Below are 26,371 nucleotides of genomic sequence, written 5' to 3'. Positions count from 1 at the left end.
CTTTAATTGACTAATGCGAAGTGTAAATAATAAAGGAAACTGGCTGTGAGGTAGTCAAGACTTCTCTATTTTTTTTTGCAGTATTTCTCAAATCTAAAACTGTTCTGAAACTTATAAAACAAAGGATCTTTTAGAAATGTCCAAATCCCGGCACTCAGGAGGCAGAAGCAGGCAGATCTCTGTGAGTTCGAGGTCAGCCTGGTTACAAAGTGAGTTCCAGTACCGAGAGGGCTGTTACACAAAGAAACCCTACCTCAAAAAAAAAAAAAAACCAAAACAACAAAAAAAAAAAAACAAAAGCAAACACAAACAAAATTCTGAATTCAGCTGGGACACTCAAGAGGTAGAGCTAGGAGGATCTCTGTGAGTACAAGCGCAGCCTGGTCTACAGAGCTAGTTCCAGGACACCCAAGGCTACACAGAGAGACCCTGACTCAAAAACAAACAAAACCAAAACTGAACAAATTTCCAAATTTGTACACACCGTGCCACTCTCATCTGAGGTACAGATAAGCCCACTTCCATAGGGCTCTCCTTCTGTGTTCCTGGCAATCAGAAGAGGGCATTTTCAAAAATGCAAATTTGATAAAGCTGTCCTGCAAAATAAGGCTTTGGATGAAAAGCCCACTAGGGTATATACTTAAAAGGCGTCTTTGGGGCTTGAAGGATGGTTCAGTGGTTAAGAGTATGTATTGCTTTTTCCAGAGGATCAGAGTTTGGTTCCTAGACCACCATTGGTAGGGTGGTGCAGGGAATCTGAGGCCTCTTGCCCCCTTGAACACCCGCTCTTACGTCCACCTATGTACACTACACATAGTTTAGTAAACTAGGGGCCTGGAGTGATGCTCGGTGGTTACAAGCACTTACTGATCTTGCAGAAGACCCAAGTTCTGGTCCCAGCATCCAAATGGCAGCTCACAAGCATCTGTAACTCCAGTTCCAGAGGTTCTGATGTCCTCTTCCGACCTCTATGGGCACCAGGCGTGCAATTGGTGTGCATACATATATGCAAGCAGAACACTCACACACATAAAAAGAAATACATCTTAAATAATAAAAATATTTCAAAACTAGTCGTTATTATGATCGAGTGAATATGGTAAACATTTCTGTTGCGTTGAAATAATGTTAAGCACTTTCCAAGGTCTCCCAGAGAAAGCCAGCCTTTTAGATTCCCAGCTCTGGCTGGGCCTGTTCGTCGCATCACATGGCTACACGGTAATTTTCCTTGCTTTTCGTTATTTTCAATGCAAACTGCACGACCTAGGCCATCTTTTTTTCCTGCCTTCCCCACTGGGCTCAAGGCCAGGAATCCTGCAACCCTCCCCCCTCCCCAGACAGGCAAGCACTTCTTCGTGCTTCTTCGTGCTGTCTAGACTGTTGTCGTGACTTTTTTTTTTTAACTATATGTGAAAAAAGAAAGATAGCTCCCCCACACCCAGCTCCAACTACGCCTGAAAAATGGTTTGACGCACTGAAAATTAATAGATGAGTCACCAAATTGATGTTCTACGACGCAGGATCTCTCTGCGCGTGCGCCAGAGGGAAAGGCGTGGGAAGCTCTCTCCTACCTGGCTGGGTTTCTAAGGTCTCTGAGGGTGGGAGGGGGCGCCCTCAACCTCGTCCACTCATTGGCTAGGACAAGCCGCATTGGTCTGATGCAATGCGTTTGCAGTCTCGCAGAGCCTGGAACCGTTCAGTACCACCGTCGTGCCTGGGCGTTTCCTGCTGGCGAAGGGACGGCGCAGTGAGGTGGACAAAAGACTCCAAATGGCACTTTGAATTTGCTCAGTTTTATTAGGCTCGTCAAGGGTCACGGGGAAAGGGGCGGAACTTCTGGGGAGCAGGAATATCACAAAGGCGAAGCTGCCTTGCAAAGACACTGAGGCGGGCTAGCGGTCAGGGCCAGTAAAGGGAAGAAAGCGGTTGGAAAGAAACTTCGGAGAAGGGGGCGGCAGCAGAGTCTCGAGGCCACTGCGCAGTTGTGACGAAGGTCACAGCGGCCCTCCTCACTTACACGATGTGATCACGATGTTTACATAGCACGGGCAGAGGGGGGGGGGCTTGGGCCTATGCTCACTCACACTAGAAGGGGGCTAGAGGGTCCCTGACCAAGGCATCACAATAAATAAGATTAGCAGCACACAGAAGCCTGCAGGGAGGAGGGCCAAAGGGGAGAGTAATTCCTCCTCCAAATAAGAACTCTGCAATTACTAAACCATAAAAATAAACTTTAAACCCGTGTATTAAGTCGGTCTGCCCCCAGAAGTGCAATGTGGGGCCACACAGCCCTAGCTGAAGAGGAGGGCAAATGGGATAGGGTATAGGGGTATATAGAGAGAGCCCCCAAAGGGTAAGACGTTTATCCCATTTTCTCCTTGTTCCCCAGGCTGGTCCAAGCGTTTGGGACCGGCAACACCTCCTGGACATCAGAATCTTCTGAGTTCAGCTCACTTCCTTCTTCCTCAAAGATTTGCTCCTCTTCGTAGCTGTCCTCGCTTAGCACACCTGTGAAGGGGAGGAGGAGGAGAGTGGTTGGACGGCCCTCGGAAAGTGAACAGAACAAATAGCTGTGGCTTTTGAGGGGCTGGGACCACTTGCCAAGTGCTTCTGCTTGGAACAGGGAGGGTGAGAGAGAGGACTCGGGGTTGGGAGCAGGAGGGAGAGGAAGTGCCACTGAGATTATTTGTATTCAAACCCAAAGGTTAGAGGAGTTGGAGGGAGGCAGGAAAACAGGAAGGCCGGAGGCAGAGCATTTATCTTTGCCTGCTCAAAATGGACACATTCCTGAAAGGAGCTTTTTCTCCCTCTGCCTCCCATCCTCCTCAAGTGTGTCTGTCTCTTTTTCAGCGAGGCCTTGGGCTTACTTATGCTTATCAGTCACTTTGCCCCTAATCTTCTTCTGTCCAGTTCCCCACCCCAACTCCTGAGCTAGCTAGTCCTGCCTCCCATCCTTGGAGAAAAGAGATGCTATCAGGTGGGAGGCAAAGAAGACTGGCAATTCTCTTAGTTTCCCTAGCTTACCCCAAATCTATGTATGTGGCTGGCTGCTCTCTCACTAAATGCTTCACTTTTCTCCGTGCTGGGCCCCTTTCTTTGTTGGAAGTTTGCCAGGAAGCCCATGAGCAAACCTTCAGTCATGGTTTCCCCTGTTTTTGACCTCCCTCAGGGGCTCCTCCCTCAGGGGCTCCTCCCTCAGGGGCTCCTCTCTCCTCTGTCTGCCCCTAGCCAGGTTCAAATGGGCTCTTTTAGCAGTCTTTCAGGCCAGAACTAAACGGAGGATCACCTTAACTACTGCTTTATCCCTCAGACTTCCATGAGCGTTCCCCAAATGCATATATTGTTGGACAAGAAACATGGTCTGTGGTCAAGAAGTTTGGGAAATGTGGAGTTCTGTCAAGTGAAATATGGCTTTTAAAGGCAGGCTTTTCAGAACTGGGAGAGGGCGTTGTATGCATTTTTTTTTTTTTTTGCCTAATGTATTTACTCAGTAAACCTTTCTGTGAGAAGCAGCTTTCAGAACATTCTAGGTTACTGATCTATTCTGTGGAAAGGGCTCAAATGATACCTCCTTTCTCTAGCTCTCCCTCTCCTTTTCCACATCTTGAGGTGAAATTAACTGCTCTATTCTCTGAGTATAGAGAACATACATTCTGTTTACCTCACCACTAGTTGCCCAAAGAAGCCTGGGCATTCTCAGAAGAGAGAGGAAGGGGGAGGGGTCTAGCTCACCTTCCTCACCGGCCTCCTCCTCTTCTTCCTGCATTGATTCTTCAGAGATGATTTCGACCTCCTCCTCATAGCCATCCTGGTTGGTGCTGTTCTCCAGAGTCTTATCAAAGACTTCAGTGCCGTTCTTATAGTACTTAATGTCCCTGTCATCATCATCACTGCCCTCGTTGTCACCCTCATTGCCATCATCATCACTGCCCTCACTGTCACCTTCATTACCATCATTATCTTCATCATCACTGCCCTCATCTCCATTGTCACTATCACTGCTCTCTTGGATATTATTACCCTGCTGATTGTCACCTAGGTTGTCGTTGTCAGCATCAGCTTTCTCAATGTTGGAATCCTCACTGTCATAGGTGCTCTTTTCTTCTGGGGTCTCACTGCTGTCATCTGTGCTTGCAGCACTGCTCTCTTTGTTGTAAAAGATCTTATTGTTGGGGCCCTCATTATGGTCAGGGTTCTCGCTGTCACACAGGGTCTCATTGACGTCAGTTACCTCATTATCAGTGGTCTCAAAGTAGTCGGTGGTCTCCATGAAGTCAGAGATCTTGATGTCATGAATGGTCTCACTGTCAGTGATCTCATCAATTTCTGAGATTTCACTGAGAATGCCTTCAGTGGCATAAGGGTGATGAATGTCTTCCATGATCACCATTTCATATGCATTCCTGAATTTCCTATAGGGAAGTTTGAAGCTGAGTATAAGGTTAATGGGAGAAACTAGGAAGGCAGTAGGGTACTAGGGCTTCTAAGAATGGGGGAAAGTCCCATTGCCACTTCTGACTACGTAACCTCAGACATGATTGCTCATTTGCAAACAATGCATTAGATTATCTCAATGGTCCCTTGCACTTCTCTAAATCCTGTGTGATACTAGCTTAGTCTCTGCCCATTAAAAACAAACAAACAAACAAACCCTCTCAGGCACCAATTCTTGAATCACCTGTGCCTTCTTTCATACTTCTTTCTGCTTGTCCTGTAGCCAGTTCCTCTCATGTAGTAGCGTACTGGGTTAACCCATAGGTCATTCTTGATAATCTGTTAAGAGACGGGGAAAAGAGAAAAGAGCCATGAGTATAAGCCTTAGAACCCACCCCCAATTTCTCAGGCACCCAGAGGCAAGTCTGCAAGGCTTTCCTTGGCAATGCCAGAAGGGGGCCTCACCTCAGCAATTCTGTCAGCTTCTGGGAGGCTGTGGTTCGAAAACCAGTTGAAGAAGCTTTCTCTGGTGTCATAGCTCCTGCGATTATAGGCCTGGGGTTCCTGGCCTCGGTGCCAACGTATTGGGGTAGAATGAGACACCAGCCGGCCTAGAAAAAGAGGAAGAGATGCAGAAGAGAGTAGAAATGATAAGATGGGGGCCACTGATTTATTCTGGGACTGACGCTTACCTGAGCGATTGCGCTGGAACTCCTTGACGATCACCATGTTTGTAAAGTATGGGTTGGTCTGGAAGTACAGCTTCATCTTGTAGCCCATGGAGATATGTCTGAGATCCTGTACCTGCTCAGGGTGGGGGTAATGGTGGTATGTATCCCTTCCGTGGCCCTTCCCACCCCCCCCCTCACCTCTAAGGATCCTTGGCTTTCCTCGTTGGTCTGACCTGAAGATTGGTCAAGTAGCGGAAAATGTCTTCATCACGTTGGTTGATCAAGATTGAAATTTTGGGGTGGTTGAGGAACTAATGAGTGGAGCAGTTTAGGTCAAGGATTTACTGTTCAATATGAAAGAGGGCAAAGCAAAACAGGCCGGAGCAGGAGGGTTCCTTCTGTGTCCGAGTGACAAATGTGGAGTAAGTGGTTATGCAATGATCAGCCTCAGTGCTAGGCTGCCACGGTTCAGATTTGCTGCGTGTCTGGATGCTAAGGCTCTCTGACCATGTTCATGTGATCTGTGTCTCTTGGTGACAGGTGCTTATGTTCACAAAATGCTGTGTCTCGGAGCTGAAAGCCCAGGTCTAAGTAATAATGTATCTGGTTACCAAGAACCTGTATTTACATGTTACATGGACAGGGGTTGATGGTCAGTATGCACATGATAGATAAATGGCTCTGGTGGTTGGTATGCTTACGCCCTGTTGCCTCACATTTAGGTATGGGAACTGCTGAGGGCCTGTGATCATGTGACACTTTGCATCATGGGTCAAGTATTTCTATCTATATAAATTCTATTAAAATGGTGAACCTATGCATTTCAAATATGTTATATATATATATATATATATATATATATATATATATATATATATATATATGTTTCCTGGGGATGAGCTCAACAGTCACCAATAGTAGATTGGATTCTTCCTGTTCTACCTTTTCTTTCATTTAACCACTTGACCTCCACATCAAAGTGGTCTTCTGATTCTTCAGGTGTTCTACCCTCTCCCCTCTAAGAAAGGTACTGTGGACAGCTTTGAGGTCTCTAGATATCTAAGCAGAGACTCGTGTGTACAGAGTACAGAGCCTTGTGTGATTTCAGCACTTTTCGTGAAGTTCATTTGCCCTCCCTCCCAATGGTCAGTTCATTACCTGTATCCGCCCCCCCTTCACTATCTGTGATCCTGTTTACCAGTTTATGTGCCTTCTCTGTCACCCCTCCCTCTTTTACTGTCTGTGATCCATTTTCTTTAATGTTACGGTGCTACCCTTTTCCTATCTGCAGTCCAGTTTTTATTCTATTTTGTCCTCTTGCCATCCCACTCAATCTGGAATCTTCTAATGGAGATTCATTCCCATCTCCGACCCTCCCCCACACCCCTTGTTTCTCTTCTGCACATCTCCCCTTCAGTCATGGGCTTCTGGCCCATGAATATCGATGAGAAGGATACTGCTTTGACCCAGAAGCCTGGAATGTGCTGGATGATGAGGTCTCTGCGCTCCAAAAAGGGTCTTCGCATCTGGATGAATTTGCGCTTGAGACGCAGGAAGGCCTTGCCTGCCTTGATGTTCACCGCCTCCAGGTCCATTTGAATGCTCTCCAGGGCCTGCAGTATGCTTTCTATCCTCTGGGCACTCCTCTCTCGGCTCTCCTTCACCATCCTCTGCTTCCTCCTCCTCCTCCTGCGCCATCGCAGCCGCCTCCTCATACTTTCCTTTTCATCCTCATCCTCATCTTCCACTATGATGATAGCCTCTTCCTTCCTCTTTGGACCTACTAACATCTGGGGCCCCCACCCCCCTAAGCTACAGGTTTCTAGGGCCTTCTCTCCAGCAAGGCTGCTGGGCTCTGCAACCTGAAAGTCAATTTCCACGCTTCCCCCCGAGGTTTCTGAAGAGGGGAGTGTTTCCATGATCCCTGTGGGAGGGGGCTCCCCGAATCCCGATTCCATTGCAGGATCCCAGCCGGGACTCTCAGTATCCAGGGTGAAATACGCGCGGATCCCTCCCTCCTCGAGAATGACATAGGGCAGTGGTGGGGGCAGCGTGGGGCCCACCCCCCTCATGTCAGCCAGCACCTGTGCAGCCTCGGTTTCTTCCAGGGGTCTCGGACGCTGCTGGGGTGGAGGCAGGGGCAGTCGCAGGAGCGGCGGGGGTGGCGGGGGCGGCAGGTCGCGCTGACAGGATTCCGAGATGCTCAGGCGGGGGGTCTTGGCCGGAGGCCCCTCATCCGGGCGGTCCATGGTGACCGCGCTCAAAGCTCAGAGAATCGCACGGGCTCTTCTCTGCTCTCAGACGAGGCCGACGCCACCAGTCGCACTTGAAGCGGAGCCGCCACACCTCACGCGACCAGCTCTGCTCACCACCTCGCTCTGACGTCCCCTCCCACAGCGCCAGTCGCCGAGGCCCCGCCCACTCCTTGACAAGGCGTCTGTTCGGCCCACCATTGGCTGCAGGCCTCTGAGGAGGCGTTAGCGTTCCCTCAACCCCTGCCTTCTCTCACGCAATCCGCTTGCCAACACTACACATCATCGTTTTCTAATTGGCTCCCTTAGCTCCCACCAATCATCAGGCTGACTGCCCCAGTGATGAGAGGAAAACTGCAGGGCGATTGGCTGTGAGGAAAGCTAGGGAAAGAAACCCCTCACCCTCGTTCTTGCAGTGTTTTATCCAATGGGAAAAGTACCAGCGATTCGGAAGACGAAACGACTAGACCGGGGGCGGGTGGCCGGGAGTGCGCAAGCACCAAGGAACGAGATGTGCTCCAATGAAATCAGAGAGCCTCGCTATGGTTCTCCCCGCCCCGCTCTCCAGATCAACTACGCACTTCTTAAAAATCCGTCCCTTCCCCCACCAGCTCATGGCGCCGGGAAGCGGGGGGGGGGGGGGGGGGGGGGAGGCGGGGGCGGAGGGCGGGAAGTGCTGTAGCCCCTCAGATGCAGGTTGCTTTGATGTACTAGCAATTTAACTATCTGAGGTCTTTGGTTTGGTGGTCAGGTTTTGACATGGCTTTTTCCATCTCTGCAAAATGGCTCCAGAAATAATCACAGACGCAAAAAAGTAACTTCCTCTGCGTCACAAAAATTGATTGCGATTCAACTAATCTGCTAGATTTTTCTAGAACTTTAAAACTCTTTGTCTACGCAGTATTTCTTCTCCCAGCCTTTCCTAAGTGAATGATGCTGTTAATCATACCCTAAGGTTTTATTTTATTTTATTTTATTTTATTTATGACCAGAGATAGCTGGTCTTTGATGAGGCATGATGGTGGAGTTTTGGCTTTGGTTCTATGGACCACTGTGACTCTAACCAAATCACTGCTCCTCTCTGAGGTTGTTTTCCTTTAAGTTAGGCATTCCTGACGAGGAGGTAATTGCCTATTGCAGCCTTGCTGTGGTAGCAGAGGGAAGGAACCTAGGAATCCATTACCAGGAGAATGGATAAAATGTGATATATGTTTTAGATGGACTACTAGAATGAATTTGATCTATGTATAGCAACATGGCTGGATCTCTCCAAAACAGAATGTTGAGTGAAAAAAGAAACAGAACAAGATTTATAGTACAATACTGTTTATGTAAATTAAAACATCGATACCATATATTTTCCACAGATACACGTAAGTAAATAAACGCATGAACGGTGGTTTGGAAGGACACACATTAAGTACAGAAGAGTGGTGCCTGTGTGGGGTGGGGAAAGATGGGATCGGGGATGGGTGATGAAGGGGACAAACAAAATAATAAAAGGACCTTGCATGGACCAATGATGATATAGTGCTCCGAGAATTGAGGAATATGGTCAGCTCAATTCTGTGCAACTGAAGGAATAAATAAATAAATAAATAGTAAATTAATTGAGCGCCTAGGGAGTAGGCCAGCTGGGTAGACCCCCAGACTTGGGCTTTTTCTCCATGTCATCCTTCCTTCTAAATTTAGTCAAAGCTGAACAAAGTCCCAGCTGGATACAGTGGAACCTTAAGAAGAACTCCTAGTTCAGATGGAGCGGTTCCTCTAAAAGCCATTACATTGCAGGGGACCATCTCTTAACCTCATTACCTCCATGTTTGACACCCCCATTCCCAGTTCCTATTTCCATGGTGGTCCAATTTCAGAAATACCTTATTTGAATTTTGGGGTGGGGGCTGAATCTCCAGACATTCGGAAGAGATGAGGTTCTAAACTATTCTCTCCTCACCTGGTGCTCAGAAGCTAGGCCAAGGGAAGACAATCTTATGAGGTGGGAGTTGACCCTCTTGACACATACATACATAATATTTTTCAGGTTCATCTCCTAAGCACTCTATTTCCTGCTGCAGGCACATACTAAGTTTTGTCTCCTCTCCTTCCTGTGTCTCCTCTCTTCCTGTGTCTCTCTGTGTGTATGTGTGTACACGTGTGTGTACTCTATTTCCTCACATATAGGTATTTGCTTATATATGTGTAGCAGGCAAGTTTTCCTCGGGGTTTCCTATTCACACAAAGTCACACAGACACACACTGTCTCACTTAATCATACCTCCCCACACGTGATCATACACAGATAGGATACACAGACACAGACATATACACACGAGAGAGAGAGAGAGAGAGAGACAGAGAGACAGAGAGAGAGAGAGAAGGGGGAGGGAGGGAGGGAGGGAGGGAGGGAAAGAGGGAGAGAGAGAGAAAGAAAAAACATCCAATATAACATTGTTCATTTCAGTTTTTCCATTTACAAAATCCAATGATGAAGAAGCCAGGCAGTTAGAAAAAGGAAATGGAGGAAAAGCCTCCTGAATTTACCCTATGTGCCCTCCCACCTTGCTCTTTCCACCCCTGCCCTCAGAAAGGCATTCCTGTCATCATCACTGAGAGTACAGCCCCACCCACAACACATTTCCAGCCTCTCAGCTACTCTGGCCTGCTTTTCCAGGGCCTCTCCACAGCCAGGGTCACCAATATCTTTTCTGTCTAGAGCACCTCCTTCATTGCTTTTGAGTCAAAGCTTCCTCAGTTCACGGGCTATCTTGGGGGTAGGGTTGGAGTTTAGGATAGGAGTTTCTAAGGAAAGAAAGGGGATGAGGAGATCACAGCCCCAAACTTAGGCACAGAGTTCCAGCTTGGCTCACCAGTCTACGGAACTGGCCTTGAAGTCAGTAAGCCCAGGATGGTCTCTGTCTGTGGAAAAGAGGCTTGGGACCTTCCACCTGTGGAATCGGGTATAGTTTGCTCCACTTTGGGTATAGGTAAGGGTGAAGGGAGGAAAAACTGCAGGGAAGGATGTTTGTGGCATGGAAGGGCAGCTAAGGAAGGCGCTCAAGGCCTGGGAGACCTGGAAGGGACAAAAAGAGGTCAGGCAGGATTGGACCCAATTCCCGGGTGCCTTGAAGTTTGTATCACTATTGGTTACCAAGGCTCCCAAAGAAGTTTTGTTTCCAGAAGAATAGTGTGAGCCCAAGAAACAATTGTGGGGTTGAATTTAGCTCTGACCCGAGGCTCTGGAGTCCAGCCACTCTGGGGAGTTCAACTATCTCCCTCTACTTCCATGAATGACTTCCCCGCCACATGTATCCACATCATCTCTGGTGGGGACAAGCAGATGCATAGTCCTAGGAAGAAAGGGTGGGGATCCAAGAGAAAGCTCGAGAGTGTAGCTAAATTTGGATTTTGGTTGAGGAGCTCATCTACCATTCGACTCTTCATCTAGCCTGGGCACATCATGGAGGCCCTTCTTTGTACGCTCTTGGCTTCTCAAACAGAGCCTCCAGAAACACTAGCAAAGTCTGGACACGATAGGGAGGGATAGGGAGACCAGGCTTGGGATCAAGGTTAAGCCAAAAACAACATTGCACACAACGTAGCAATTTAAACGTCCTTGCTCCCCAGGAGGGCAGCACCCCATTTGGTCCCTCTTGTGTGAAGCCTTAAGTCAGTATTTCCTAAACATCCAAGTCTTGCTAAGGGACTCAGAAGGGGAGGGTGAATGGGAACCCGGGGTGGGGGCAATAAGATCTCTGGAAATCTATTTTACAGGAGAAAACTTCCATTTCTTGACAGTGTCAAAAGGGGGGGGGTAACTTTTAAGCAAGAAAGCTTGTTTCCTCAGCTGTTATTATTAAAAACCCTGCATTTTCAGTTTGTTTGTTTTTTTTGTTTTTTTTTTTTTTTTACTGAATCGTCACTTTAGAAAGAGGAGAAGGGAGAGGGATAAGGAGGCAGGGAGGGCATGGGAAAGAGATTGTAGAAGTGGAGGAGGCTGCGGGACAAGCCCCACAAAACTAGAAATGCCTCTTTCCCAATTCCTCACCCAGTTTCCACCCCTAGGGAGGTGTTTGCAAAATGCCTCAGTTATGAATGGTTTGAGAGCCTGGGCTGAAGCTTAAAAAAGAAGGCTTCTGTGTGGGTCCCACTCTTCCCCTGCTGTTGGCCCCAGTATGGTGATCACAACTTCCCCCCTGCCTATCACCTACTGGCTTGCTTCACATGACACAGTAGGGTTCCCTGGGAGCTGGGGCACCTCCTGTGCCCCAGCAAGGGGCATGAGTCCTCAGGCACTTCTTGAGGTCCTTGTTAAGCAGGAAGCAGACGATTGGGTTGACGGCAGCCTGGGCGAAGCTCATCCAAACAGCAGTGGCCAGGTAGCGGTGGGGCACAGCGCAGGCTTTCACAAACACTCGCCAGTAGCAGGCCACGATGTATGGCGACCAGAGGAGCAGGAAGAGCAGTGTAATCGCGTAGAACATTCGGCCCAACTGCTTTTCACCCTTGACCTCGTCCATGCCCAGTAGCCGCCGGCTAGCTGCATGCCCATTCTGCCGGATACCCAGCAGAGTTGGTGGCATGGGCCCACGGCCAAAGCCAGCGATCCAGTTGGCAGCAGCTTGGCCGGTAGCCCCAGGGCCATGGAATGTCCAGTTTTGGCTGATGGCTGGCACCATCTGCACTGGCTTCATCTTGCGGTGACGATACTCGAAGAGTAGCAGCTTGCCATAGACAGCATGTGTGGCTGCCATGAGCACAGCCAACATAAGCATAAAGCCCAGTGTGTCATTTGCTTTGAAGTAGCGATGCTCAAAGATGCACTGGTCTTCCTCTCGGATAAACTTGTAGGTGCCCACATCAAAGACAGGTGGGAAAGCCATGGCCACAGACAAGGTCCAGGCCATGCAGATGACAGCTGCGCATGTCCAGAGTGTCATGCGCTTGGCATAGAAGCGGTGGTGGGCGATTGCCATGTAGCGGGTGACGCTGATGCAGAACAGCATGAAGGCCGCATGGAAGCAAAAGAGCACAGCCATGAAGGCCACAATCTTACAACTGAGTGCACTGAAGGTCCATGAGGAGCCATGGCGCACAGAAGCCAGTACAAAGGGAAAGCAGATGGCAGAGCGTATGCCATCAGCTAGGCACAGGTCCAGCAGAAAGTAGTAAGGAGCCTTGTGCAAGGCACGCTCCTTGAGCACCAGCAGGGACAAGATGGCATTGCCTGCCAGGCTTACACACATGATCAGTCCCAGCAGCACCAGCTTCACGTAAGCCGATGCTGATGGCAGGGACAGTGCGCCGCTCACCTCCTCAGGCTCTCCGGTGGTGTTGGCCATACTGAGGGGCAAGGGCTACCCCAACCTTAGGGGGTCGGCCAGTCCGGTATTTGATGGGCCCTGGGGGACTCCATCAGTTGTCTTGCTGAGCTACACCTGCAAATGGAGACACTGGAGGGCGATAGAGACAGAGATGGAGGTAGAAGACAGAAAAATGAGGAGACAAGAGAGGTAAATAATGAGGTTGAAAAATGGAGGCAAGGATATAAATGGATAGAAAAAAACCACAGAAATGAAAGGAATGGAACAGGGGGTGTTGGAGAAACAGGTGAAAAAGAAACAGAGAGGGCAGGTTAGTGGGTCTATGAGCCCTTCCCGCCAACTCCCCAGATATTCCTGCTCCTACCCCTCCTTGCTGGGCATAAGTGCTTTGTCTCCTAATGTCCTCAGGCACCTCTTTCTTTCTCCACTGATAGGTCTTCAGGGCTGCGGATATTGTTCAAGTCTCCTTTCCTTTTACAAGCCATAAAGCTGTATTCAAGCATTGATTTTTTTTTTACTGCTACCCATAAACCAGTACACACACACACACACCTCAACTAAAAGTTGTACACAGTACTAATCCTAATTGTAATATACTTATTTATTTCTGTTGTTTTTCATGTTTTGTTTTGTTAAACTATTGACTCATTAGATTTTTTTCCCACTTTTGCTCCCCCCCCCCCACCTCATACTTTGTTTCTTCTTCTCTCTGGGTTTTCTTCTCAGTGTACTGGGTGGGGATTGAATTTACAGCCTCAGGCCCGTAAGGCCTGTAAGGCAGACAAGAGGTCTGCCAATGAGCTATATCCCTATACCTTTTTAAAAAGTTACTATTTAAACTTTTAATTTTGTAATAGGGTCTTGTGACGTTGATCAGGCTGGCTATGAACATTTTCCCCAGCCCAGGCAGGCCTTGAACTTGGGATCATCCTGCCTCAGACTCCCATGTGCTACGATTACAGCTCTATGCCACAATGCCCAGCAAAATATCTTTACTTGTGGTCAGGAATGTGCGTAGCATGTCTACGAGGGTGAGAATTGAGAAGACTGATAGTAATTGGTGTATTTTGGAGACACAATAGTAGGAGGTGAAGTCACAGAAGACCAAATGTAGGGCTGTGGATTATGAGAAAGCCATTGGCTTTTGTTTTGTGTGAATGTAGGATTGTATATGACTACACAAATGTAAGTATGCTTTTTGTGTTGGCTCATTGAAAAAATATTTCTTTACCTTGGGTCATACACTGTTTTAGGCACCGAGGACTCAGTTGTGAATCAGACAGATAAAATTCCTACTCTAGTACTTGGGAGACAGAGGCAGGTAGATCTCTGTGAGTTCGAGGTCAGCCTGGTCTACAGAGCTAGTTCCAAGGCAGCCAGGGCTACACAGAGAAACCCTGTCTCAGAAAACAAATAAACAAGAAAGAAAGAAAAGGATAATGATTCCTAGTTTTGTGTAATTGACAAATTAGGTAATAAGAAGAGATGGGTGAAGTTAGTATAGCAGATGATGACAATAATCTAAAATCTAATCATGAAGTAGAAGAGGAGGATTTAAAGTGTCAGAGGTGGGCTGGAGAGATGGCTCAGAGGTTAAGAGCATTGTCTACTCTTCCAAAGGTCTTGAGTTCAATTCCCAGCAACCACATGGTGGCTCACAACCATCTGTAATGGGGTCTGGTGCCCTCTTCTGGCCTGCAGGTGTACACACAGACAGAATATTGTATACATAATAAATAAATAAATATTAAAAAAAATAAAGTGTCAGAGGTGAGGGGCATATTGCAGTTTTTGATGAGCGGGATGGGGAGGGCTTCATAGAGGGGTCATCTAAGCAAACAGGTGAGGATGTAAGCCCTGTGATTGTTTCTGAGTGGAGAACTCTAGGCAGAAAGAACAGTCAGAACAAAGGCTCTGAGACGGAGCTACTTGTGGCACACTGAGGAGGAGCACGGGAGCCATAGTGAGTGGGACACTGAGCACAGGACAAGCATTGAGAGGTGAACTTAGAGCATCAGCTAGGACATATCATAGAGGCCATAGTGAGGTCTTTGATTCAGAATTGCTTGGGAGGGTTTTGAACAGGTGATTCACGTTCAAGGGTGAATGTGATTCTACTTGTTGCTGTGAGAACAGGGCATGTTCCATGAAGGTGGGAAAGAGTAGGGTGATTGGGCTGGAGAGAAGGTTCAGAGGTTAAGAGCACTAACTGCTCTTCCAGAGGTCTTGGGTTCAATTCCCAGCAACCACATAGCGGTTCACAACCATCTGTAATAAGATCTAGTGTCCTCTTCTGCTGTGCAGGCATACATGCAGGCAGAACACCGTATACATAAATAATAAAAAAAAGAGTAAGGTGATTAGTGAGACTTCAGTAGTAATCCAAGTAAGTGGTCATAGCATCCCCAAGCCCCTTTCTGTTTCCGCCGGAATCTCTCTCTTCTATCTCTATCATTTACTCTTGAAATTTAGATTATGACCTGTCTCATCCTATCAGAACACAAGCCCTATAAGGGCAGGGTAGGCTCCCTCTCCTCTAAAAGATCAGTAGTGTGCACACAGTAGGTTCCTGGGGAAAAGATGCCAAGGGCTCCGTGGAAGTTTTCACACTGGATTTGCTGAAAGCACAGCCTGGGGAGTTGGAGAGTGCCTGTGTGTGCATTGTCATGTGCGGTCATGACAAAATAGCATTTCCCAGAGGGAGGGCAGCTGGGCTGGGTCATATGGAGCGGAAGCAGGAGAGGTTCAGGATTGCCAACTCCTTCCTAGTGAAGTTGTCCCGTTTGTGTTGTTTTCTAGGTCAAAGCAGTCTGTTCTGTCACCTAAAAGCAGTCATTTTTTTGACAGCACTAAGAAGTCTCATAGCCAATGGCCTACTGAAATGAGAGGGAGCTAGGGCAGGGGTTGGAGAGAAAGGCAGAGCATCTGGTCTCCTTCAGTTCCTCAAGGTCTGATGTCTTCTACCCTTCCCAGAACGCAGACAGCCCTCCGCCGTGTATGTTCAAAGACACACAGACACCCCCCCACACACACACCATTGTCTTAAGGGGAGTCAGAGGGTAAAGGTTAGGCATAGAGACGGAGAAAGTGTAAGGGGGATGACAGAGAAAGAGAGACATGTTTGATACAGAAGGAAAGACAGAAACCCAGAAAAAAGGACAGGGGAAGAGATAGAAATGGAGAGAGGGGAGAAAGAGTGACTTAAAGAGATATAGAGAGGTGCTGGAGAGAGGGCTCACTGGTTAAGAGCACTGGCTGCTCTTCCAGAGGAGCCCCCCCCCCGTTCAATTCCCAGCACGCCCATGGCAGCTCACAACTACCTGCAATGCCAGTTTCATGGGATCTGATACCCCCCACACAGACAAAACATGAATGCACATGAAATAAAAATAAGTCAATTATTTTTAAAAGAGACATATAGCTAACACAGAGAAACAGTGAATGATCAAGGAGGAAACAGAACAGGCAGTTAAGGATAGCCAAAGTGGGGGCGGGAGGACACATCTAGAACACAGCTCGTTAAACTATGGGCTGTAACTCTCCATGGGCCTGCATAGCTGAATGTGAGGCTTTCGAGGAAGTTTACAAAATTTCTGGGTGTGTAATGACCCAAAATTAATTTAAAATCAAGGTATGACGACTCGCACATGTTTCTGGCAGCAGTTGCTCAGGTTGTATCATACGCACAATATTACCGAAGCCGTAGTTCTGAGCAATGACATGCGCACTTTGCACTGCACATGCCACTATACAACCCAATGACAATAAATGCTCTCTGAAATACCCTATCTCAGACTCAAGACAGCCATATGCTGTGAAATGCAAGGTTTCTGTTGTACATATAATTTTTTTCTTTTGTAAAACATAATGGTTTAAGTACAGAAAATAAAACTTTAGTACTTCCCTCCTGTCATTACATTGCATTGTATTAGAATGTTTACTTTAAAAATGTTGCCATTTCAGGTGGTTCTCTGTGAGTTCGAGGCTAGCCTGGTCCGTGTAGAAAGTTCCAGGGCAGCTAGAGTTACATAAATCCTATTTCAAACCCCCCCAAAATTAAAAAAATTAAAAATGAAAAAAAAATTGCCATTTGAGTTGCTGACTTGAGTGTCCTAAAAACTCATTAGATGAATTTTGGCTTGGAAATAGGACAGAATTTCCAACAATTTTTTAAATGTCTCTAGCCATACTTTCACCATTTTGTATTGCATGTTATGTGAAGCGGGGTTCTCAGTACTGACAGTTATAAAATCAAAATACCAGTCAGCTCTTAGAAACATTAAAGATGCCTTATATATTGCAGTATCAAACATTCAGAAAAGATTCATTTTTTTTCGTGTGTAAAAAAAGTACATCTATCTCAGTATGCAAATTTACCTTTGTCTTTAATGAACAGTAAAATTGTATGTATGCCCGAGAATTGTTTCAGATAAATTTGTTAATTAATAGTAAATGTTTGATTTGTATACTTATTTTATATAACTATATACTGGGGGTGCATAAAAAATTTCTTAGGTGGAAAGGGGTCTTAAGTAGAAAATATCTAAGGAACCCAGGCTGATCTAGAAGACTAGGGAGAGACAAGAGGACCGGGAGAAACAGGTAGCCACAGAGACAAAGCATGCACGCGTAGGGAGGGAAGGATACTAAGATATGTACTGAAGTATAGCTCAGGGGCTGAGTAAAAGCAAATGTTAAAACTAAAACCAACTCCCTTAAAACAAACAAACAAACAAACAAACACCCAATATAGTAACAAGCAAAGCCCCGGTGTTGCTGAGAAAGCTTGAAGAGATCATATAAATGAGGTCAGATGCTCCTAAGCACAGCCTAGCAGCCATGACTGAGGTCCAGTGGAGGCAAAAGATAAGTGTGTGTCCAGGAGAGCCATCAGTGGGAGAGCTAATCTCAGCACCAGGAGAGCCATCATTGGGCACGGAGATCTGATATGGGTACCAGGAGAGACATCACTGGAGCACCAGGAGAGCCATCACTGGGGAGTGCCATCACTGGGAAGGTACATCAGTAGGCAAGGAGACCTGATCCGGTAAAAGAAGATCCATAGGGGAGCATTCGGAGGAAGAGATGGGCAGGCGCCAATGAAGAATTCACCCAACAATCTGAAAAACAATATGAAACCACCAGAACCCAGCGACCTCACAACAGGAGGACATGAACACCTTAATCATGAAGAAGTAGATAAAATTGACTTTATGAAAGTGATTGACGCCCTTAAACAACATGTAAAAAATGCCCTTATAGAAACGGATGAGAAGTATAACAGAAAGTTTGAAGAATTGAGTAAATCAGTGAAAGATACCCTAGGAAACCAAGGAAAAACAATCAAACAGATAATGGAAACAGTTCAAGACTTGAAAACTGAAATGGAGGCAAAGAAGAAAACACAAACAGAAGGCCAGCTGGACAGGGAAAATCTAGGTAAACGAATAGAGACTACAGAATCAAGCATAACCAACAGAATACAAGAGATAGAAGAAAGAATCTCAGATTCTGAAGATACCATAGAGAAAATAAACACGCTGATCAAAGAAAACAGCAAGGCCAACAAATTCTCATCACAAAACATTCAGGAAATATGGGACACAATAAAAAGACCAAACCTAAGAATAATAGGAATAGAAGAAGGGGAAGAAGCGCAGCTCAACGGTCCAGAAAATATATTTAATAAAATTATAGAAGAAAACTTTCCCAACCTAAAGAAAGATATACCTATGAAGGTTCAAGAAGCATACAGAACACTGAATAGGCTGGATCAAAAAAAAAAAAAATCCCCTCGCCATATAATAATCAAAACACAAAACATACAGAATAAAGAAAGAATATTAAGAGCAGCAAAGGAAAAAGGCCAAGTTACTTATAAAGGTAAACCTATCAGACTTACACCTGACTTCTCTATGCAAACCATGAAAGCCAGAAGGTCCTGGATAGATGTACTGCAGAAACTAAGAGACCATGGATGCAAGCCCAGACTACTATACCCAGCCAAGCTTTCGTTCACTATAAATGGAGAAAACAAAATTTTCCAGGATAAAAACAATTTTAAACAATACGTAGCCACAAATCCAGCCTTACAGAAAATAATAGAAGGAAAATCACTAACCAAGGAGTCCAACAATGACCACAATAACTCAGACATCTAGAGACCCTTCACCAGCGCAACTCAAAGAAGGGAAACACACAAAATCTACTACTAAAAAAGTGCCCAGAGTTAACAACCACTGGTCATTAATATCACTTAATGTCAATGGACTCAACTCACCTATAAAAAGGCACAGACTAAGAGATTGGATACGAAAACAGGATCCAACATTCTGCTGTTTACAAGAAACACACCTCAACCACAAAGACAGGCACCTACTCAGAGTAAAGGGTTGGGATAAGGCTTATCAAGTAAATGGACCTAAGAAACAAGCAGGTGTGGCCATACTAATTTCTAACAAAGTTGACTTCAAACTTAAATCAATCAGAAGAGATGGAGAGGGACATTTTCTACTCATAACAGGAACAATTCATCAGGATGAAGTCTCAATCCTGAATATCTATGCCCCTAATATAAAAGCACCCACGTATGTAAAAGAAACATTGCTAAAACTCAAGGCAGCCATTAAACCGCACACATTAATAGTAGGAGACTTTAATACTCCTCTTTCACCAATGGACAGGTCAATTAGACAGAAACCTAACAGAGAAATAAGAGAATTAATGGAGGTAATGAATCAAATGGACTTAACAGACATCTATAGAATATTCCACCCAAATAGGAAAGAATATACCTTCTTCTCTGTAGCTCATGGAACCTTCTCGAAAATTGACCACATACTCGGTAACAAAGCAAACATCCACAGGTACAAAAAATATTAATAACCACCTGTATCTTATCAGATCACCATGGATTAAAGCTAGAATTCAGCAACAATGCTACCCCCAGAAAGCCTACAAACTCATGGAAACTGAACAGTCAACTACTGAACCATACCTGGATTAAGGAAGAAATAAAGAAAGAAATTAAAGTCTTCCTTGAAGTCAATGAAAATAAAGAAACAACATACTCAAACCTATGGGACACTATGAAAGCAGTCCTGAGAGGAAAGTTCAAAGCACTAAGTGCCCACTTAAAGAAAACAGAGAAAGCACACATTGGAGACTTAACAGCCCACCTGAAAGCTCTAGAAAAAAAAAGAAGCAGACTCACCTAGAAGGAGTAGAAGAATGGAAATAATCAAACTGAGGGCTGAAATCAACAAAATAGAAACACAGAAAACAATTGAAAGAATCAATGAAACAAAAAGCTGGTTCCTGGAGAAAATCAACAAAATTGATAAACCCCTATCCAAACTAATCAAACGGCAGAGAGAGAATTTGCAAATTAATAAGATCAGAAAAGAAAAGGGGGACATAACCACAGACACAGAGGAAATTCAGAGAATCATTAGATCTTACTACAAAAGCCTGTATGCCACAAAACTGGAAAATGTAAAAGAAATGGACACTTTTTTAGATAAATACCATATACCAAAGTTAAACCAGGACCAGGTGAACAACCTAAATAGACCTGTTAGTCGCGAAGAATTAGAAGCTGTTATCAAAAAACTCCCTTCCAAAAAAAGTCCATTACCAGATGGTTTCAATGCGGAATTCTACCAGATCTTCCAAGAAGACCTAATACCTATACTCCTTAATGTATTTCACAATATAGAAACAGAAGAGTCATTGCCAAATTCCTTTTATGAAGCTACAGTAACTCTGATACCAAAACCACACAAAGACTCAACCAAGAATGAGAATTACAGGCCAATCTCACTCATGAACATCGACACAAAAATCCTCAACAAAATACTGGCAAACCGAATCCAAGAACACATTAGAAAAATTATCCATTATGATCAAGTAGACTTCATCCCAGAGATGCAGGGCTGGTTTAACATACGCAAATCTATCAATGTAATCCATCATATAAATAAACTGAAAGAAAAAAACCATATGATCGTTTCATTAGATGCTGAAAAAGCATTTGACAAAATTCAACATCCCTTTATGATAAAAGTCTTGGAGAGATTAGGGATACAAGGGTCATACCTAAATATAATTAAAGCTATCTACAGCAAGCTGACAGCTAATATCAAATTAAACGGAGAGAAACTTAAAGCCATCCCACTAAAATCAGGAACACGCCAAGGCTGTCCACCCTCTCCATACCTCTTCAATATAGTTCTCGAAGTTTTAGCAATAGCAATAAGACAACATAAGGGGATCAAGGGGATTCAAATTGGAAAGGAAGAAGTTAAACTTGCATTATTTGCAGATGATATGATAGTGTACATAAGCGACCCCAAAAACTCCACCAAAGAACTCCTACAGCTGATAAACACCTTTAGTAATGTGGCAGGATACAAGATCAACTCCAAAAAATCAGTCGCCCTCTTATACACAAAGGATATGGAAGCAGAGAGGGAAATAAAGAGAATCATCACCTTTCACGATAGCCAGAAACAGCATAAAATATCTTGGGGTAACTCTAACCAAGGAAGTGAAAGATCTATTTGACAAGAACTTTAAGGCATTGAAGAAAGAAATTGAAGAGGATACCAGAAAATGAAAGGATCTCCCTTGCTCTTGGATTGGGAGGATCAACAGAGTAAAAATGGCAATTCTACCAAAGGCAATTTATAGATTCAATGCAATCCCCATCAAGGTCCCATCAAAATTCTTCACAGATCTTGAGAGGACAATAATCAACTTTATATGGAAAAACAAAAAACCCAGGATAGCCAAAACAATCTTATACAATAAAGGAACTTCTGGAGGCATTACCATCCCTGACTTCAAATCCTATTACAGAACTACAGTAATGAAAACAGCGTGGTACTGGCATAAAAACAGAGAAGTCGACCAATGGAATCGTATAGAAGACCCAGATTTTAACCCACAAACCTATGAACAACTGATTTTCGATGAAGGAGCTAAAAGTATACAATGGAAGAAAGAAAGCATCTTCAACAAATGGTGCTGGCACAACTGGATGTCAACCTGTAGAAGAATGAAAATAGACCCATATCTATCACCATGCACAAAACTCAAGTCCAAATGGATCAAAGACCTCAATATCAATCTGAACACACTGAACCTGATAGAAGAGAAAGTGGGAAGTACCCTACAACATATGGGCACAGGAGATCGCTTCCTATGTATAACCCCAGCAGCACAGACACTAAGGGCAACACTGAATAAATGGGACCTCCTGAAACTGAGAAGCTTCTGTAAAGCAAAGGACACTGTCACTAAGACAAAAAGGCAGCCTACTGACTGGGAGAAGATCTTCACCAACCCCGTAACAGACAAAGGTCTGATCTCCAAAATATATAAAGAACTCAAGAAACTAGACTTTAAAATGATAATTAACCCAATTAAAAGATGGGGCACTGAACTGAACAGAGAATTCTCATCAGAAGAAGTTAAAATGGCCAAAAGATACTTAAGGTCATGCTCAACCTCCTTAGCGATCAGAGAAATGCAAATCAAAACAACTTTGAGATATCATCTTACACCTGTCAGAATGGCTAAAATCAAAAACACCAAGGATAGCCTTTGCTGGAGAGGTTGTGGAGGAAGGGGAACACTCATCCATTGCTGATGGGACTGCAAACTTGTGCAACCACTTTGGAAATCAGTGTGGCGGTTTCTCAGAAAAATTGGGATCAACCTACCCCTGGACCCAGCAATACCACTCTTGGGAATATACCCAAGAGATGCCCTATCATATGACAAAAGCATTTGTTCAACTATGTTCACAGCAGCATTATTTGTAATAGCCAGAACCTGGAAGCAACCTAGATGTCCTTCAATGGAAGAATGGATGAAGAAAGTGTGGAATATATACACATTAGAGTACTACTCTGCGGTAAAAAACAATGACTTCTCGAATTTTGCATGCAAATGGATGGAAATAGAAAATACTATCCTGAGTGAGGTAACCCAGACCCAAAAAGAAGATCATGAGATGTACTAACTCATAATTGGTTTCTAGCCATGGATAGTGGCCACTGAGTCTATAATTTGTTATCCTAAAGAAGCTAAACAAGAGGGTAAACCCAAGGAAAAACATATAGTTATCCTCCCAGCTATGGGAAATAGACAAGATTGCCGGGCAAAAAATTGGAATCTTGGGGTTGGGGTGGGATGGGGGTGAGGGGAGATGAGGAGAGAAAAGTGCGAATGAGAGGATGAGGGGAACTGGGGAAATCGGGGTGATTGGGGATAAAGGAAGTTTGGATAGGGGAGCAGGGAAACTCATATCTTAGTTAAGGGAGCCACCTAAGGGTTGGCAAGAGACTTGAACTTGGAATGGCTACCAGGTGCCCAGGGCAATGTCCCCAGTTAGTTCCTTGGGCACCTGAGGATAGGGAACCTGAAATGAACCTATCCTATAACCATACTGATGAATATCTTGCTTATCGCCATAGAACCTTCATCTAGCGATGGATGGAGATAGAGACAGAGACCCACACTGGAGCACCGGACTGAGCTCCCCAGGTTCTAATGAGGAGCAGAAGGAGGGAGAACATGAGCAAGGAAGTCAGGACCATGAGGGGTGCACCCACCCACTGAGACAGTGGGGCCGATCTATTGGGAGCTCACCAAGGCCAGCTGGACTGCGACTGAAAAAGCATGGGATAAAGCCGGACTCTCTGAACATGGCAGACAATGAGAGCTGACGAGAGGCCAAGGAGAATGGCACAGGTTTTTTTGTTTTTTTGTTTTGTTTTTTTTGGCACAGGGTTTTGATCCTACGTCATGTTCTAGCTTTGTGGGAGCCTAGACAGTGTGGATGGTCACCTTTCTAGACCTGGATGGAGGGGGGTGGACCTTGGACTTTCCACAGGGCAGGGAACCCTGACTGCTCTTGGGACTGGAGAGGGAGGAGAAGACGAGTGGGGGGAGGGGGAGAGGGGCGGGAGGAGGGGGAGGGAAATGGGAGGCGAGGAGGAAGTGGGAAAATTTTATTTCAATAAATAAATAAATAAAAATAAATAAATTAAAAAAAAAGATAAGTGTGTGTGCACAGAGCACACATGCCTGTGTCTGGACACCCTTGTGCACAGACCTACATACTCACAGGCGTTTGAAACACACACACACACACACATACACACACACACACACACACACACACACACACGGTCACATGCACGTGCACACTGCGGTGTTCACGCACAGATGGAAGTAGTTCTGGTACCCGGTCTACCCAGTCTTAGTACAGGGCTTTGTCCTTTTCAAAGGCATTACTGCCCCCTAGGGGACATTTTGGAAATCTACAGGAACGGGGGAGAGGCTGGATGGGAAGGGGTGTAGGTGGCTTCATGTTACTGCAAAGATGCCCTAATTTTTGCCCTAATATTAATGCAAGATATCTTAATATTTTGGGGTGGAGAGAGAGAGAGAGAGAGAGAGAGAGAGAGAGAGAGAGATTATCACTTAGCCATATGTGTATATGTGGAGTAGTCTGACATTACTAATACATGTCCTGTAACTCCTAGAATTTTGAGCTTATAATTAGCTGAGCCTATAATCTCTTTTATTAAGATAAATGAGATTTCTTTCTCCTAGTTTTAGCATATCCTGAATTATCCAGGAATATGGCTGTCATGTGATCAAGATGAGACTATATTTTGCTTTTTGGTGCACTTCACTAGTTTGTAAAATCTCAATATGAAGCCTCTGCCTGTCATTTTCCTGTACTTTGTGAACCTGATTTGTCTTCTAAACTACATTTACTTATTACAAGCACTTACGAGTGTCCAATTATCTTCTTTAATCTCCTGAAGTGTGCCACACCTACACACTTACATATCCAAATAAAATTATTATAAATCATTTCTTATTTGCATTATAGTTATTATAATATGTATATTGTGTAAGTACAGTATGGACTTCCTTTGAAATGACATGTGCAGAAATATTATATTATCGAAAAACTCCATTTTCAGATAGTAAAGGACAAATTTTATGTAACAAACTTGTTACATAAAAGGCACACTAAGCGATGGCTGAGAACGGGTCATCAATGCAGACATACTAATACACTGTCTCACGCATATCACAATCCTGCCTCCCCTTAGGTGCTCCTAGTACACACATACACACACACTCACACACACACTCAAACAATCGATGAGTAAACACACAAAGCAAACCTACTGTCATTTTACACCTAGACTCCCGTATACTCACTGAGCTGATATATCTGACTGTTCAAATACTCCCACATATTAAAAATCTCACAACAGCTTATCTATATCACCACGTATACAATCACTGATACAAAACTAACCTTCAGATTAAATATCACTCACATCATCAAGTTCACAAACACCTGAAATGTGCTCCCCAGGTATGTATACACAGATACAACCCCCTGAGATACCTACAAGTGTATTTGCAGGCAAGCAAAAAGTTACTTGCATATATGAGTGTACTCTACCGCAACGGGACTAACTTACCTCCCCTCCCATAGACTAGCTACACTCAACAATACAGTGCATCCTGGCACACATATGCCCCTTTTCATTAACCGATAAGCTCTCACTGATAAATAAAAGTGTAATAGCTCTAACATGCTCCCAAAAGAATAGAGAGCGTCACTCTCTCTCACATTTCAGCAACGTGCAAGTGCAATCAAATACAGAGACACTGAAGTGTAAAGAGACACTTGCACATGGGCAAATGTGTGTAAGCATACCAATTTGCTCTCACATGCGTTACCTGATATACAGAGCCAACAGCAGGTATCTACTCGTGTGCACAAATCAGCTAATTCCTGCAGGTATATGTGGAAACCTGAGTAGAGCCGCCTGGATCCTAGGTGCTTGCCACACCAGGAAACTCGAGTAAGAACAGGTGCAGGAGGCTGTGGCAAGAAGTACACTGTGTTTTAGCTGCTTCTTATGAAAACATTCCAGAGAGTTTGATTGTTACCTCCCGCTTATTTATCATGAGGTTTTTGGTTTGGCCTATATCTACATGTATGGTGTTTGTTTTCCTTTAATTTACTCTTGTTCTTATTTTTCCTCACTGACAAAAGGAGAAAGTTGGGGCCTGGGGTGTGGCTCAGTGGTTTAGCATCCATAGGCTCACAGGAGGGAGAGGGGAGGGAGGAATGGGAAGAGGATGGGGAGGAGTGCTATATGAGTATTGTTATAAACTACAGTGCTATATGAGTATTGTTATAAACTACAGTTTGTTTATCTCTTATCCAAAAATGCTTGTATCAGATGCTGGACTTTTTCAGATCCTGGAATATTTGCATAGATACAGATAATGATCTTGGGGGGATGAGACCTAAATGTAGACATGCAATTCATTTGTGTTTTGTATATACCTTACACACAGCATGAAGGTAATTTTATGCAATATTGTAGTGCATCTACTTTTTGTCTGTGACCTATCACAAGATGGGAAACTTATTCCTTGTGATGTCATGTTAGCAGTAAATTTTTTTTTCAGATTGTGGAGTACTTCAGATTTTTGATTATGTATTTCTTTGGTATTCTTAAACAGAATATAATCATTTAGTTAATTCCCTTGATTGTTATTTCTTTATAAAAAGAACTCTTTATTATAGTTACCTTAAACCTAAAGCTGCAAGCAGGAACATTGCAATGAACTTCGGTGGATTCAA

General features: G+C 44.7%; 3 protein-coding genes across 7 annotated transcripts in view; all 3 read right to left on the bottom strand.

Annotated features, from left to right (window-relative positions):
* The window catches only part of Kantr (KANTR integral membrane protein), a 42,020-nt gene extending 41,142 nt beyond the window's left edge, over positions 1-878 (bottom strand). For both annotated transcript variants that reach the window (XM_057760808.1, XM_057760809.1), the window contains exon 1: positions 868-878. The gene's annotated coding sequence lies outside the window, so the exon portion shown is untranslated. The remainder of the gene's footprint in view (positions 1-867) is intronic.
* Positions 879-1,779: 901 nt separating this feature from the next.
* On the bottom strand, positions 1,780-7,506 carry Tspyl2 (TSPY like 2). The gene is made up of 7 exons (XM_057760392.1): positions 6,563-7,506; positions 5,339-5,416; positions 5,127-5,238; positions 4,900-5,045; positions 4,679-4,773; positions 3,733-4,412; positions 1,780-2,508 (listed from the first exon to the last, which is right to left on the bottom strand). The coding sequence occupies exons 1-7, from the start codon at positions 7,352-7,354 to the stop codon at positions 2,363-2,365; spliced, it is 2,049 nt and encodes a 682-aa protein (XP_057616375.1). The 5' UTR covers positions 7,355-7,506; the 3' UTR covers positions 1,780-2,362.
* A 1,182-nt stretch (positions 7,507-8,688) lies between these two features.
* The window catches only part of Gpr173 (G protein-coupled receptor 173), a 32,200-nt gene continuing 14,517 nt past the window's right edge, over positions 8,689-26,371 (bottom strand). For 3 of the 4 annotated variants that reach the window (XM_057759766.1, XM_057759768.1, XM_057759767.1), the window contains one exon: positions 8,689-12,804. In XM_057759766.1, the coding sequence (XP_057615749.1) occupies positions 11,572-12,693 (1,122 nt within the window). In that variant the 5' untranslated portion in view covers positions 12,694-12,804 and the 3' untranslated portion in view covers positions 8,689-11,571. Of the gene's footprint in view, positions 12,805-25,455; positions 25,601-26,371 lie in introns of all 4 variants that reach the window. The other variant, XM_057759765.1, reaches the window with a different exon arrangement.

The sequence above is a fragment of the Chionomys nivalis genome, chromosome X, assembly GCF_950005125.1.
Source record: "Chionomys nivalis chromosome X, mChiNiv1.1, whole genome shotgun sequence".
Taxonomy (NCBI): domain Eukaryota; kingdom Metazoa; phylum Chordata; class Mammalia; order Rodentia; family Cricetidae; genus Chionomys; species Chionomys nivalis.
Note: the sequence above shows the minus strand (reverse complement) of the source record. Positions and strands in the feature narration are given on the sequence as shown.